The sequence below is a fragment of the Coccinella septempunctata genome, chromosome 5 (genome assembly GCF_907165205.1).
Source record: "Coccinella septempunctata chromosome 5, icCocSept1.1, whole genome shotgun sequence".
Lineage (NCBI taxonomy): Eukaryota > Metazoa > Arthropoda > Insecta > Coleoptera > Coccinellidae > Coccinella > Coccinella septempunctata.
In genome coordinates, this window is record NC_058193.1 from 8,242,615 (window position 1) to 8,258,034 (window position 15,420).

The 15,420-nt window shown below is 35.5% G+C and overlaps 2 protein-coding genes across 2 annotated transcripts; one reads left to right on the top strand and one right to left on the bottom strand.

Annotated features, from left to right (window-relative positions):
• Positions 1 to 1,475: 1,475 nt before the first annotated feature.
• On the bottom strand, positions 1,476 to 8,267 carry LOC123313960. The gene is made up of 4 exons (XM_044899072.1): positions 7,893 to 8,267; positions 7,016 to 7,098; positions 2,463 to 5,405; positions 1,476 to 2,383 (listed from the first exon to the last, which is right to left on the bottom strand). Exons 3-4 carry the CDS (start codon positions 5,392 to 5,394, stop codon positions 1,476 to 1,478), a joined length of 3,840 nt encoding a protein of 1,279 aa, XP_044755007.1. The 5' UTR covers positions 5,395 to 5,405; positions 7,016 to 7,098; positions 7,893 to 8,267.
• A 75-nt stretch (positions 8,268 to 8,342) lies between these two features.
• LOC123313961 lies at positions 8,343 to 15,420 on the top strand. The gene is made up of 4 exons (XM_044899073.1): positions 8,343 to 8,714; positions 9,798 to 9,880; positions 11,491 to 14,433; positions 14,513 to 15,420. The coding sequence occupies exons 3-4, from the start codon at positions 11,502 to 11,504 to the stop codon at positions 15,418 to 15,420; spliced, it is 3,840 nt and encodes a 1,279-aa protein (XP_044755008.1). The 5' UTR covers positions 8,343 to 8,714; positions 9,798 to 9,880; positions 11,491 to 11,501.

Below are 15,420 nucleotides of genomic sequence, written 5' to 3' on the forward strand. Positions count from 1 at the left end.
CTTTCCGTATCGATTTCATCGAAGCATTTCCTCCGAAAAGGAATCTTGGCCGTATGTTGGAAGAGGCAGTTAAATTCTCAAGTGCTTGTGTAAACACTTATGAAACTTATGTGCATGAGAAGTCAGCTTTATTAAATAATTTACGCGCTAACTGGAGTGAAGGAGATCGAGTAGAATTGATTGTTTATGGAATTTCAGAGCTTGAGATACGAAATGCCGCAATGAATGCTAACTGTCGCACTATTTCCGAGTTGTTAGTTTTCTTGTCATCGTTCGTTAAACCTTCACGATATAACGATGGACAGCAACGAATGATTGGTTATGAGTCATCTCTCAAAAGAAAATATCCTTTTTCCGACAAGAAAGGAAGCAGTTTCAAAATTTCTAAGAAGTGTTACCAATGTGGTAAAATGGGACATGTTCAAGCAAATTGTCGTGTTAAAGACAACAAATTTCAATCAGATAACAAAAGATTCCCTGTTAATGACCAAGGTGTTCCTAGTACATCTCAAAATCACGAGAGTTGTAGTTTTTGTGCTAAGAAGGGTCACAATATTTCAAATTGTTTTACGAAAGCTGCCATCGAAAAACGTCGTAATATCAACTTGTGTTCCACAGGGAAACCTGCCGGATCAACAAAGATTTCCATCGATGGTCATCAATTTTGGGCCTTAATTGATACTGGGGCTGACCTTTCTCTTATTTCAGACAAGTACACTCATTTATTCCAAAATAAAGTAACCGGATGTAATATAATTCTGAAAGGACTCAGTAATGTAACCATTGAAGCAACAAAAAATTCGTTGGTTTCACAAACATCTCTGATGTGAATATTCCAGTTACTTACGTTTTTGTATCTGCTAAGAGTCTTGATTACGATGTTTTGATTGGACGTAATATTTTCGAAGATCAGAGTCTTGTTACCATTACGGATCATGAAGGATCGCGAGTAGATAGGCAACAAGAGTTCGAGCGCAAAAAGGATAGTTTTTACATGTAAATTCTCATAAGGAAGTCTAAGGTCGATTTTGCAGAAATCGGTCAATTTTGAAAAGTCCCGTTCAAGGTCATCCAGTAGGCGGGTCTGAGAGGGTGAGAGGAGAGTGGGGGAGAGGGTAACAGGTTTGATGATGAGGGGTGTGAGGGTGAGCGGGTTCGATATTTTGTTTCATACTTTTCTAAACGTCGGGATTCGAACTCGGGACTTTTGTGTTACGTGATAGATAGATAGGTAGGTACCTAAGCGTTGATATTAGAGATACGTCATGCTTTTTAGGGTGGTAATGAGGAGATATGTCGCTTATCAAATAATGTAGAACAGCTGGATGCTTTCATGTTTATTTTTCAAATCATGAGTGAAAGGGTGATGGTGATTCATTGATTGAAACCTTATGAAAGAAAAATCATTTATTTTATTTACAGTGACATTGATATTTGTTTGATGAAAACAGAGTGATCGCTGAAAAAAATTTAAATCACATAGTCAACAATTTTTCCAACATTGAAATCTTCTTCCTTGGTTCATCATATTCCTCAATCTTGCGTTTATTGAGTGAATAATGACCCCACGGTACAGTGTTGAATGTTCCGGGCACCAAACATCGTTTATCGTCTTCAGGACTTAAAGCTATTTTTTCCTGTGTCAGTGAATACACATGATGTTCCTTCGCCTGAATCAAATTTTGAGAAATAATTTTATGTTTCCATGTTTCTAAACATTCAATGTAATCATCGAAACATATTCTGTTCTTAACGATTGATTTTTTAATACCCTTAGCTTTCTTGGTGGTACCATAATTTCGACACATGGATTCAATTTCATCAGCTTCATACTCTTCTTCCACCCATCGTTGTTTTTTCACATTCAGATCATCCTTAGAAGTTTTCACAGCATACAGTTTAGATCTGAGACCAACATAATCGGTCATAGGTATTCCATTGTTTTCATCCTTCATCATTCCTAATACCTTTTTATTAACTTGAGGAATACCGTAAGTATTATTCTTGAGATAATCTGAGGTATCAAATCTTTCATAACAGTCAAGTTTCATTCTTTCATAAGGATCTTCAGAGACCTCATAAATGAGAGAATCGGTATCTGTGTATAAGATGGTACAGCCAGCACTGAAAGCTTCATTCATGTAGTGGTAATGGAAGTCATAAATAGTAGTTTTAGCCAAATCCAAGATACTCATTCCCACATAAATTGGCTTGTTCAAATAGATCTGCAGCTTTCGCATTTCAACAGCTACAAAGTTCTCATTGAAAATAACAGAGTTCTTGAATTCAGGTTTGGAGATAAAAGTTTCCGCCCCATATCGTCCTTTCCATTTTGTTAGAAGGTGGACATTAACCCTTTTCCGAATATTCTCCATCGTTTTTCCTGTAACAATAGAAAAGAATATGTAGGTATCTGTATAGGAAATCATATGAATGTAATTTGAATGGATATAACAACTTACCAAAAACAGCGTTGTTCATCAGTTTGAAGAGATTCTTCTCGAACTCATTTTCGGCATTCTTTCTCAGATCCGTATTGAGGTCGATGTAAGACTTGAGCCATGTAGATTGCTTGAACTTGAGCACTCGATGTATTTTTGTTATAATCAATCCATTCTTCAATGCTTGCTTCAGATTTCTGTAGTGGATGATATATTTCTTCTTTTGATGTAATGTGGCCATAAGTTTAGCGTTTTGCTGAGATGCATAACAAGGTGTTTGAGTTTTAGAGTTGTAATGTTCTGGACAGAATGGAAGATCTTTGTGCACATCATGCAATTCTCTAGGATATTCGAGATCGACTTCTAAAATATAACCCTCGGGAGCATCATCAGGAATTTGCAAGACATTTATATTTGTATCGGTCCACGTAAAACCGCCGTATGGTAGACATTGTGACATTGCCCATCCATATTGATTGTTGACATCAAAGTACATGAGGTAATTTTCTGGTTTAGTTGAATCATAGTTTGGTATATACTTGTTGTTCGCATGTGCTCGTCGTTTACCACATACTTGACTAAGGCCGCCCCGAATTCCTCTTTCAACAAACAAAAACATATCAACATCTGTGAGAAGTTCTAATTCCTGTTTTGTATATTTCAACATAGCATCCCACGTATATCCTGGTAAAGTAAAATAATGCGCAGGATCTAATCCATAAGTCTTATGGCAGCTCGATCGAAATTGTTCAAATACGTCAGCCAGCAATAGAATGTCAGTTTTCATGTAGAGATCGCTGTATTCGCCCAAATTCTGACATTTGAATTTATTCCACACAAGTTGTGCTCTCTTATATCTTCTTCGTGGACATTTCCTACAATCCAATTTGTTATAGAATGCTTCAATAGGTGGAAGAGAAGTTTCATCGAATCGGTCATAGGAATCGATATAATCATATGGCATTACTCCTTTGTTCGTAAGAAGACTGATATGTTCTTCAGATTCCTCAGGAAATTGTGATTTCAAGTTCGGAAACTCTTCTAAATAGGACGCTAGTTTGTCTAAAGAGCAAGCCATGAATCGGAAACTATCAATGAATCGGAAATTAATGTGATAATCATCATAGTGTTTGGTGAAACTGATATATTTCTCCTTAGTTATCGGTAACAAATCGATTTTCCCTTCCATTCTTGTGGCAATATCTTGTATCAGAAAATTAGCGTCATATCCACTCAGGTTGTGAAATACTACAGGAATCATGTGACTATCCTTATAATTTATATTACACCCCTCATGTGCTGCTCCACGGTAATTCTTTTCGGGGATAAGATGATTATGATCTCTTACTTTTTTATCTTCAGGTTTGAACATTTCTTCACAAATATGACAGTGAGTTGCCTTCCGAAATTCGACTTCCTGTTTTGGCGTCATATCGATGTCGTAGGGACATAAGAAAACTGAGTCAACGTCTCCAGCAAATTGATTCATCTCATCTGCAAACCATTTCATGCAATTGGGACCTCGATGAGAACGATAAAAACTCAGAGAATCATCATATGAACACTTTACATAGTATCCTACAGCTGCAGCTTTATGTTCTTGATAGTTGTTTTTAGTGTTAGTAGGTTTTAGTATGCTCTCCAGATCTGCATAAATAATAAAAGGTACCTTCTCCTTGTTTTTATGATTTTTGAACTTGAGTGTATTGTTTCCTATCTCAGGCAGCTTTATAGCTGTTTCATTCATGTTTCCACAATCCTCTGAATGACTTTTTAGTTTTTCTTCAGATCGTAAGTACCGGAGACATCTATCACATATAAATTTCTGTCCATGTTCCTTGCTCAATTGACTCGATACCAGACGAGAGAGATTTTTGATCCATACATAATGGTATCGCACTGGAGTATCATCGTTTGAATAGTGATCTTGTATAAGGAGTAAGTTGATATGTCTATTCATTTTAATTTTTGTTAGGTATGTTGGCAATGTAGTGAAGTTCTTCTTTTCCTTTTTCAGAATATAAACATTAATGGATATCTGGTTTTGTTTTTCAAAGTTGGGTATCTGTTTCATTGTCATCGGAAATTGAATACCTTTCAACTTCAAAATTTTGGAATAATGAGGATATTTGGATAATCGTTGGGGGTCCTTCTCAACAGGGTGTAATGCAGCCATCACAGACCATGCGAAACATGCTTCATCGTCGTTTTTCACATTGATACAAGCCTCTTTCCGTTTTATTTGAGGAGGAAGTTCTATGTATGAGCTTCCAAGTTGGGGTGTGAACTTGTTTATATTCACCCCTAGGTTAACAACATTAACCAGAGCCCATCCGCTATCACGTTCTTGGAATTCCTCAAGATCTTTGAGAATTGATACCAAAACATTTATATTGAACCATTCAGTAATATTCGTGTCTCGGTAAATAGGTGAATTGGATGTTGTGAAGTACTTATATTCCTTTTGAATTTTATTGGCTGTCATAATCTGAAACTCTCCACAAAAAACCATATTGACCTTAACAGCTTCATCCTTCTTCAATGCATTCAGAATTCTTCGACGAAATATAGCTTCGCAGTCCATCAAAAAATCCTTAGGCTCCTTATGTTTCAGGTTACTAATCACACCTGTTCTTATTCTCGAGTCGAATGCTGATAATGAATCATTCCAATGGACTCTGTTCCAAGCAGTTTCCTTTCGTCTACTCAGACCTGCACCAATTCGTTGTTGTTGTTGTTTGAATTGTTGTTTCAATGATTTTATAGAACGGATCTGAGCTTCGAGTTGCTGTTTTCCTCCAATTGAAGTACAACCTGGCAATTCCCGATACAGTTTTCTTATTGCTCTCGTACATTCCTTTATACCTTTTATTGCATGCTCATTATCAGATGTAGTGATAAATAAAGCCACTAACGACTTTATTAGTCGAAGACAATTCTCTATGTTGAACATTTTAGATACAACTGAAACAAAATATCCATGTCAACATTTTAAATATTCTCAAAATCGGATACAACACACGAAAATAGCCGAAGATTCCCGAACATAGCCGAAGATTTCCGAAAATAGCCAAAGATTACCGAAGATACAAAACGTACACAAAAACGGATATAAAGCGGATACGAAGTGAATATAAATCGAGTACACAACACAGTTAAGCTGTGCAATACAGTTTCAAGCAGCTGAACAGGCAGCTTCAAAACAGCATCAGACAGACAGCTAAGCAGACATCTTCAGCACAGCTTCAGACAGCTTCAACACAGCTCCAGACAGCTAAGCTGACAGCTTCAGCACAGCTCCAGACAGCTTCAACACAGCTCCAGACAGCTAAGCTGGCAGCTGTTATGAAGGGTATAAGCGGATACAAAGTGGATACTTGTGGAATATATAGGAAAGAATTCAGTCTAACAAATAACTTGAGCAGGCATCTAAATGTATATAAAAAATTGACCTCTCTTGTCTTGTATGCAGGAAAAAATCACTAGGAACAACACTTTGCAAAAACACATAATCGAGAAACATGACGCAATTCATGATACTCTGAGAGAAAACTATGAAAAGATCTATTAGAAATATAAGTGTGGTAGACCGCAGGATGTAGAAGATAGTTATCCAAAATCGAATACTAGATGTTCTCATGAAGTTAGTAGTGGTGAATATTTTACCGAAATAAATTATATAGTCGATGAGCTGCGTACACTGCATAGAAAAAATAATATTCTCGTCTGAAAAGTACAATTTTTGTTGGAAGAACTATGAGAGCTTGGTGTCATTTATTATAATGATAGTATAGCAGACTGATAATATGATGTATGTATGAATCATACTTTTCCGATAAATATCGGAACTAATAATTTTATATTTTAATTAATAACATATATCCTAAGCATCCACATGCAATAACTTATATCAGTCTTCAAGTCAAGTCATTAGTTTGATTTGCTTGCAACAATTTTGTGATTAAAACATAGAGATAAGAAGATTGGTCTCAGAGAAGTCCTTGGACTCAGTAAATCTTCATATAAACTGTCATCTATAATACATATTTATATAAATAAATAATGAGAGATTCAACGGCTTCTCCGGTTTTAAGGATTTACGTAAATTAGATGATAAAATTTTATCTAAAGATTTTTTCTGAATAACAGATACCTACTATTTTCATTTTATCAATAAATCTATCGAGGTCAACCAGGCGGTTCTTTAATAGCCATCGCATGCAACAATTTTCCTACTTACACATATATACCTAGTATATAGCAGATGACAGCCCACTTTTCAGATGGGTCTTACAGACATCTCAATACTGATACTTGACCCTCGTAAGAGTTCTCTAGTGTGTTTTCGTTAATCGTCGTCCACCCTTTTATACCGCATAAGCGGAACCTCTATCGAAATCTATATGAACATAATCTGAATGTTTTATAGCCAGGCGGCCCCTCAGGATTCTAAGACACTACACAGAGGTCTGAGGTTTAGATTATTATCATATAGAAAGATCGATTTTAATTGATAATATGGTAAGATATAATACATTATAATATGTGCATATCAACATGAAATAAGTACTTACGTGGTATGATAGGTTGATGAGTTGGGATTGAAAGTTATGGTTTTTTTTAAAGAAGGAACAGTCCCTACGATCAGATTGGGGAACTGAAAAAAAAAACGTTTATTTAGCCTGTATGAATTCAAGAAGATGTGCTAAGCAATAATGAAAATACCGCATAATTTTCATCCGTTAGTTTATTCTGTTATCAGCAGATCGAATGAATGTATCATGTCTATGTAGAATGAAATATTTCTTAGTCCAAATTTTCTCTTAATCCTGCGATATCTCCGAAATCATACATTATAGGGAAAAACTAAACCAAAAATCACCCCCTTCACTCCCTGTCGATTTACCACCTAATGAATAAGATGACAAAGTTTCAAAATCATATCTAATCATTTTATCACTTCCCCACTATTCAAATTCGACTATAATATTCATATCATAGGATACCCGGAAATGAAAAGAATTATTCTAAGTCCAAATTTTTTCTTCATCCTGCGATATCTCCGAAATCATGCATTTTAGGGAAAAACTAAATCAAAAATCACCCCCTTCACCCCCTGTCGATTTACCACCTAATGAATAAGATGACAAAGTTTCAAAATCATATCTAATCATTTTATCACCCCCCACTATTCTAATCCGACTATAATATTCATATCATACGATACCCAGAAGTGAATAAAATTGTTCTAAGCACTGATTTTTTCTTCATCCTGTGATATCGCCGAAATCATGCATTTTAGGAAAAATAAATCTAAAATCAACATCCCCCTCCCCCCGGATTTAACATCCACTAATAATTATTATTGTAACAAAGTTTCAAATCATATTATCTTCCCATTCTACCGTCTCTAAGATAAGATTAACAAAAAATAAATCTCGTCTTACTCACCTAGATATGTTTTTTTTTCACGATTTCGTAACAATAGAACGCAACTAATCGAAACCCTGCGAACGAATGAAGAATTGATACAATACTGGCTGTATTTATATTCTCTCAAGCTGCCCTTAGTTTGAACAATGAAAATGATACCTGTTTGAAGACGATTTTGACGCGAATTCATGAAAGAACGATCCATATAAATTCGATATCCTATTTAATTTCGAATTAATTTTAGGTTGTGAGGTATCCTGGAGTAAATCACTGCTCCTTCACAACCATCCGGAAGGTATTTTAATTTTTTTATATTGATTTATTGAGGTTTAATCGGAAAATACTGTTCATTAAAGCTCCAATATTGTAGTCATTGGTATGTGTATATGCGCTGACGGGGTACAAGGCTCACGATCTATCCATGACTCTTTCTTGTCCAGACCTGTCTGTAACTTGAACCCCGTCAGCGCATATACACATACCAATGACTACAATATTGGAGCTTTAATGAACAGTATTTTCCGATTAAACCTCAATAAATCAATATAAAAAAATTAAAATACCTTCCGGATGGTTGTGAAGGAGCAGTGATTTACTCCAGGATACCTCACAACCTAAAATTAATTCGAAATTAAATAGGATATCGAATTTATATGGATCGTTCTTTCATGAATTCGCGTCAAAATCGTCTTCAAACAGGTATCATTTTCATTGTTCAAACTAAGGGCAGCTTGAGAGAATATAAATACAGCCAGTATTGTATCAATTCTTCATTCGTTCGCAGGGTTTCGATTAGTTGCGTTCTATTGTTACGAAATCGTGAAAAAAAAACATATCTAGGTGAGTAAGACGAGATTTATTTTTTGTTAATCTTATCTTAGAGACGGTAGAATGGGAAGATAATATGATTTGAAACTTTGTTACAATAATAATTATTAGTGGATGTTAAATCCGGGGGGAGGGGGATGTTGATTTTAGATTTATTTTTCCTAAAATGCATGATTTCGGCGATATCACAGGATGAAGAAAAAATCAGTGCTTAGAACAATTTTATTCACTTCTGGGTATCGTATGATATGAATATTATAGTCGGATTAGAATAGTGGGGGGTGATAAAATGATTAGATATGATTTTGAAACTTTGTCATCTTATTCATTAGGTGGTAAATCGACAGGGGGTGAAGGGGGTGATTTTTGATTTAGTTTTTCCCTAAAATGCATGATTTCGGAGATATCGCAGGATGAAGAAAAAATTTGGACTTAGAATAATTCTTTTCATTTCCGGGTATCCTATGATATGAATATTATAGTCGAATTTGAATAGTGGGGAAGTGATAAAATGATTAGATATGATTTTGAAACTTTGTCATCTTATTCATTAGGTGGTAAATCGACAGGGAGTGAAGGGGGTGATTTTTGGTTTAGTTTTTCCCTATAATGTATGATTTCGGAGATATCGCAGGATTAAGAGAAAATTTGGACTCAAGCTACATTCACAATCAATTCACGGGCCGAAGTGCACTTCGGCACGGAAGCTTAGCAGATGGCGTTCTCCGTTACCATTCACAATAAAATTCAAGACAAAATTTCTTGCAAGTTGCAAACTATCACTTCGGCAAGGAATTTCGTGCCGGCTATAGATGATGCTGATGCTTATGTTTTGATCAGTTACATTTTTGATTCATTTGAGTATTTGGTTCCAAGATTATTGCGAATGGTAAATTTCGTGCCGAAGTGCACTTCGGCCCGCGAATTGATTGTGAATGCAGCTTAAGAAATATTTCATTCTACATAGACATGATACATTCATTCGATCTGCTGATAACAGAATAAACTAACGGATGAAAATTATGCGGTATTTTCATTATTGCTTAGCACATCTTCTTGAATTCATACAGGCTAAATAAACGTTTTTTTTTTCAGTTCCCCAATCTGATCGTAGGGACTGTTCCTTCTTTAAAAAAAACCATAACTTTCAATCCCAACTCATCAACCTATCATACCACGTAAGTACTTATTTCATGTTGATATGCACATATTATAATGTATTATATCTTACCATATTATCAATTAAAATCGATCTTTCTATATGATAATAATCTAAACCTCAGACCTCTGTGTAGTGTCTTAGAATCCTGAGGGGCCGCCTGGCTATAAAACATTCAGATTATGTTCATATAGATTTCGATAGAGGTTCCGCTTATGCGGTATAAAAGGGTGGACGACGATTAACGAAAACACACTAGAGAACTCTTACGAGGGTCAAGTATCAGTATTGAGATGTCTGTAAGACCCATCTGAAAAGTGGGCTGTCATCTGCTATATACTAGGTATATATGTGTAAGTAGGAAAATTGTTGCATGCGATGGCTATTAAAGAACCGCCTGGTTGACCTCGATAGATTTATTGATAAAATGAAAATAGTAGGTATCTGTTATTCAGAAAAAATCTTTAGATAAAATTTTATCATCTAATTTACGTAAATCCTTAAAACCGGAGAAGCCGTTGAATCTCTCATTATTTATTTATATAAATATGTATTATAGATGACAGTTTATATGAAGATTTACTGAGTCCAAGGACTTCTCTGAGACCAATCTTCTTATCTCTATGTTTTAATCACAAAATTGTTGCAAGCAAATCAAACTAATGACTTGACTTGAAGACTGATATAAGTTATTGCATGTGGATGCTTAGGATATATGTTATTAATTAAAATATAAAATTATTAGTTCCGATATTTATCGGAAAAGTATGATTCATACATACATCATATTATCAGTCTGCTATACTATCATTATAATAAATGACACCAAGCTCTCATAGTTCTTCCAACAAAAATTGTACTTTTCAGACGAGAATATTATTTTTTCTATGCAGTGTACGCAGCTCATCGACTATATAATTTATTTCGGTAAAATATTCACCACTACTAACTTCATGAGAACATCTAGTATTCGATTTTGGATAACTATCTTCTACATCCTGCGGTCTACCACACTTATATTTCTAATAGATCTTTTCATAGTTTTCTCTCAGAGTATCATGAATTGCGTCATGTTTCTCGATTATGTGTTTTTGCAAAGTGTTGTTCCTAGTGATTTTTTCCTGCATACAAGACAAGAGAGGTCAATTTTTTATATACATTTAGATGCCTGCTCAAGTTATTTGTTAGACTGAATTCTTTCCTATATATTCCACAAGTATCCACTTTGTATCCGCTTATACCCTTCATAACAGCTGCCAGCTTAGCTGTCTGGAGCTGTGTTGAAGCTGTCTGGAGCTGTGCTGAAGCTGTCAGCTTAGCTGTCTGGAGCTGTGTTGAAGCTGTCTGAAGCTGTGCTGAAGATGTCTGCTTAGCTGTCTGTCTGATGCTGTTTTGAAGCTGCCTGTTCAGCTGCTTGAAACTGTATTGCACAGCTTAACTGTGTTGTGTACTCGATTTATATTCACTTCGTATCCGCTTTATATCCGTTTTTGTGTACGTTTTGTATCTTCGGTAATCTTTGGCTATTTTCGGAAATCTTCGGCTATGTTCGGGAATCTTCGGCTATTTTCGTGTGTTGTATCCGATTTTGAGAATATTTAAAATGTTGACATGGATATTTTGTTTCAGTTGTATCTAAAATGTTCAACATAGAGAATTGTCTTCGACTAATAAAGTCGTTAGTGGCTTTATTTATCACTACATCTGATAATGAGCATGCAATAAAAGGTATAAAGGAATGTACGAGAGCAATAAGAAAACTGTATCGGGAATTGCCAGGTTGTACTTCAATTGGAGGAAAACAGCAACTCGAAGCTCAGATCCGTTCTATAAAATCATTGAAACAACAATTCAAACAACAACAACAACGAATTGGTGCAGGTCTGAGTAGACGAAAGGAAACTGCTTGGAACAGAGTCCATTGGAATGATTCATTATCAGCATTCGACTCGAGAATAAGAACAGGTGTGATTAGTAACCTGAAACATAAGGAGCCTAAGGATTTTTTGATGGACTGCGAAGCTATATTTCGTCGAAGAATTCTGAATGCATTGAAGAAGGATGAAGCTGTTAAGGTCAATATGGTTTTTTGTGGAGAGTTTCAGATTATGACAGCCAATAAAATTCAAAAGGAATATAAGTACTTCACAACATCCAATTCACCTATTTACCGAGACACGAATATTACTGAATGGTTCAATATAAATGTTTTGGTATCAATTCTCAAAGATCTTGAGGAATTCCAAGAACGTGATAGCGGATGGGCTCTGGTTAATGTTGTTAACCTAGGGGTGAATATAAACAAGTTCACACCCCAACTTGGAAGCTCATACATAGAACTTCCTCCTCAAATAAAACGGAAAGAGGCTTGTATCAATGTGAAAAACGACGATGAAGCATGTTTCGCATGGTCTGTGATGGCTGCATTACACCCTGTTGAGAAGGACCCCCAACGATTATCCAAATATCCTCATTATTCCAAAATTTTGAAGTTGAAAGGTATTCAATTTCCGATGACAATGAAACAGATACCCAACTTTGAAAAACAAAACCAGATATCCATTAATGTTTATATTCTGAAAAAGGAAAAGAAGAACTTCACTACATTGCCAACATACCTAACAAAAATTAAAATGAATAGACATATCAACTTACTCCTTATACAAGATCACTATTCAAACGATGATACTCCAGTGCGATACCATTATGTATGGATCAAAAATCTCTCTCGTCTGGTATCGAGTCAATTGAGCAAGGAACATGGACAGAAATTTATATGTGATAGATGTCTCCGGTACTTACGATCTGAAGAAAAACTAAAAAGTCATTCAGAGGATTGTGGAAACATGAATGAAACAGCTATAAAGCTGCCTGAGATAGGAAACAATACACTCAAGTTCAAAAATCATAAAAACAAGGAGAAGGTACCTTTTATTATTTATGCAGATCTGGAGAGCATACTAAAACCTACTAACACTAAAAACAACTATCAAGAACATAAAGCTGCAGCTGTAGGATACTATGTAAAGTGTTCATATGATGATTCTCTGAGTTTTTATCGTTCTCATCGAGGTCCCAATTGCATGAAATGGTTTGCAGATGAGATGAATCAATTTGCTGGAGACGTTGACTCAGTTTTCTTATGTCCCTACGACATCGATATGACGCCAAAACAGGAAGTCGAATTTCGGAAGGCAACTCACTGTCATATTTGTGAAGAAATGTTCAAACCTGAAGATAAAAAAGTAAGAGATCATAATCATCTTATCCCCGAAAAGAATTACCGTGGAGCAGCACATGAGGGGTGTAATATAAATTATAAGGATAGTCACATGATTCCTGTAGTATTTCACAACCTGAGTGGATATGACGCTAATTTTCTGATACAAGATATTGCCACAAGAATGGAAGGGAAAATCGATTTGTTACCGATAACTAAGGAGAAATATATCAGTTTCACCAAACACTATGATGATTATCACATTAATTTCCGATTCATTGATAGTTTCCGATTCATGGCTTGCTCTTTAGACAAACTAGCGTCCTATTTAGAAGAGTTTCCGAACTTGAAATCACAATTTCCTGAGGAATCTGAAGAACATATCAGTCTTCTTACGAACAAAGGAGTAATGCCATATGATTATATCGATTCCTATGACCGATTCGATGAAACTTCTCTTCCACCTATTGAAGCATTCTATAACAAATTGGATTGTAGGAAATGTCCACGAAGAAGATATAAGAGAGCACAACTTGTGTGGAATAAATTCAAATGTCAGAATTTGGGCGAATACAGCGATCTCTACATGAAAACTGACATTCTATTGCTGGCTGACGTATTTGAACAATTTCGATCGAGCTGCCATAAGACTTATGGATTAGATCCTGCGCATTATTTTACTTTACCAGGATATACGTGGGATGCTATGTTGAAATATACAAAACAGGAATTAGAACTTCTCACAGATGTTGATATGTTTTTGTTTGTTGAAAGAGGAATTCGGGGCGGCCTTAGTCAAGTATGTGGTAAACGACGAGCACATGCGAACAACAAGTATATACCAAACTATGATTCAACTAAACCAGAAAATTACCTCATGTACTTTGATGTCAACAATCAATATGGATGGGCAATGTCACAATGTCTACCATACGGCGGTTTTACGTGGACCGATACAAATATAAATGTCTTGCAAATTCCTGATGATGCTCCCGAGGGTTATATTTTAGAAGTCGATCTCGAATATCCTAGAGAATTGCATGATGTGCACAAAGATCTTCCATTCTGTCCAGAACATTACAACTCTAAAACTCAAACACCTTGTTATGCATCTCAGCAAAACGCTAAACTTATGGCCACATTACATCAAAAGAAGAAATATATCATCCACTACAGAAATCTGAAGCAAGCATTGAAGAATGGATTGATTATAACAAAAATACATCGAGTGCTCAAGTTCAAGCAATCTACATGGCTCAAGTCTTACATCGACCTCAATACGGATCTGAGAAAGAATGCCGAAAATGAGTTCGAGAAGAATCTCTTCAAACTGATGAACAACGCTGTTTTTGGTAAGTTGTTATATCCATTCAAATTACATTCATATGATTTCCTATACAGATACCTACATATTCTTTTCTATTGTTACAGGAAAAACGATGGAGAATATTCGGAAAAGGGTTAATGTCCACCTTCTAACAAAATGGAAAGGACGATATGGGGCGGAAACTTTTATCTCCAAACCTGAATTCAAGAACTCTGTTATTTTCAATGAGAACTTTGTAGCTGTTGAAATGCGAAAGCTGCAGATCTATTTGAACAAGCCAATTTATGTGGGAATGAGTATCTTGGATTTGGCTAAAACTACTATTTATGACTTCCATTACCACTACATGAATGAAGCTTTCAGTGCTGGCTGTACCATCTTATACACAGATACCGATTCTCTCATTTATGAGGTCTCTGAAGATCCTTATGAAAGAATGAAACTTGACTGTTATGAAAGATTTGATACCTCAGATTATCTCAAGAATAATACTTACGGTATTCCTCAAGTTAATAAAAAGGTATTAGGAATGATGAAGGATGAAAACAATGGAATACCTATGACCGATTATGTTGGTCTCAGATCTAAACTGTATGCTGTGAAAACTTCTAAGGATGATCTGAATGTGAAAAAACAACGATGGGTGGAAGAAGAGTATGAAGCTGATGAAATTGAATCCATGTGTCGAAATTATGGTACCACCAAGAAAGCTAAGGGTATTAAAAAATCAATCGTTAAGAACAGAATATGTTTCGATGATTACATTGAATGTTTAGAAACATGGAAACATAAAATTATTTCTCAAAATTTGATTCAGGCGAAGGAACATCATGTGTATTCACTGACACAGGAAAAAATAGCTTTAAGTCCTGAAGACGATAAACGATGTTTGGTGCCCGGAACATTCAACACTGTACCGTGGGGTCATTATTCACTCAATAAACGCAAGATTGAGGAATATGATGAACCAAGGAAGAAGATTTCAATGTTGGAAAAATTGTTGACTATGTGA

Bases quoted from the DNA above. Each gene is read 5' to 3' on its own strand.
- LOC123313960 (XM_044899072.1), bottom strand. From the start codon at position 5,394: ATGTTCAACATAGAGAATTGTCTTCGACTAATAAAGTCGTTAGTGGCT. The intron at 2,384-2,462 runs GTAAGTTGTTAT...CTATTGTTACAG, and splicing joins GATGAACAACGCTGTTTTTG to GAAAAACGATGGAGAATATT.
- LOC123313961 (XM_044899073.1), top strand. From the start codon at position 11,502: ATGTTCAACATAGAGAATTGTCTTCGACTAATAAAGTCGTTAGTGGCT. The intron at 14,434-14,512 runs GTAAGTTGTTAT...CTATTGTTACAG, and splicing joins GATGAACAACGCTGTTTTTG to GAAAAACGATGGAGAATATT.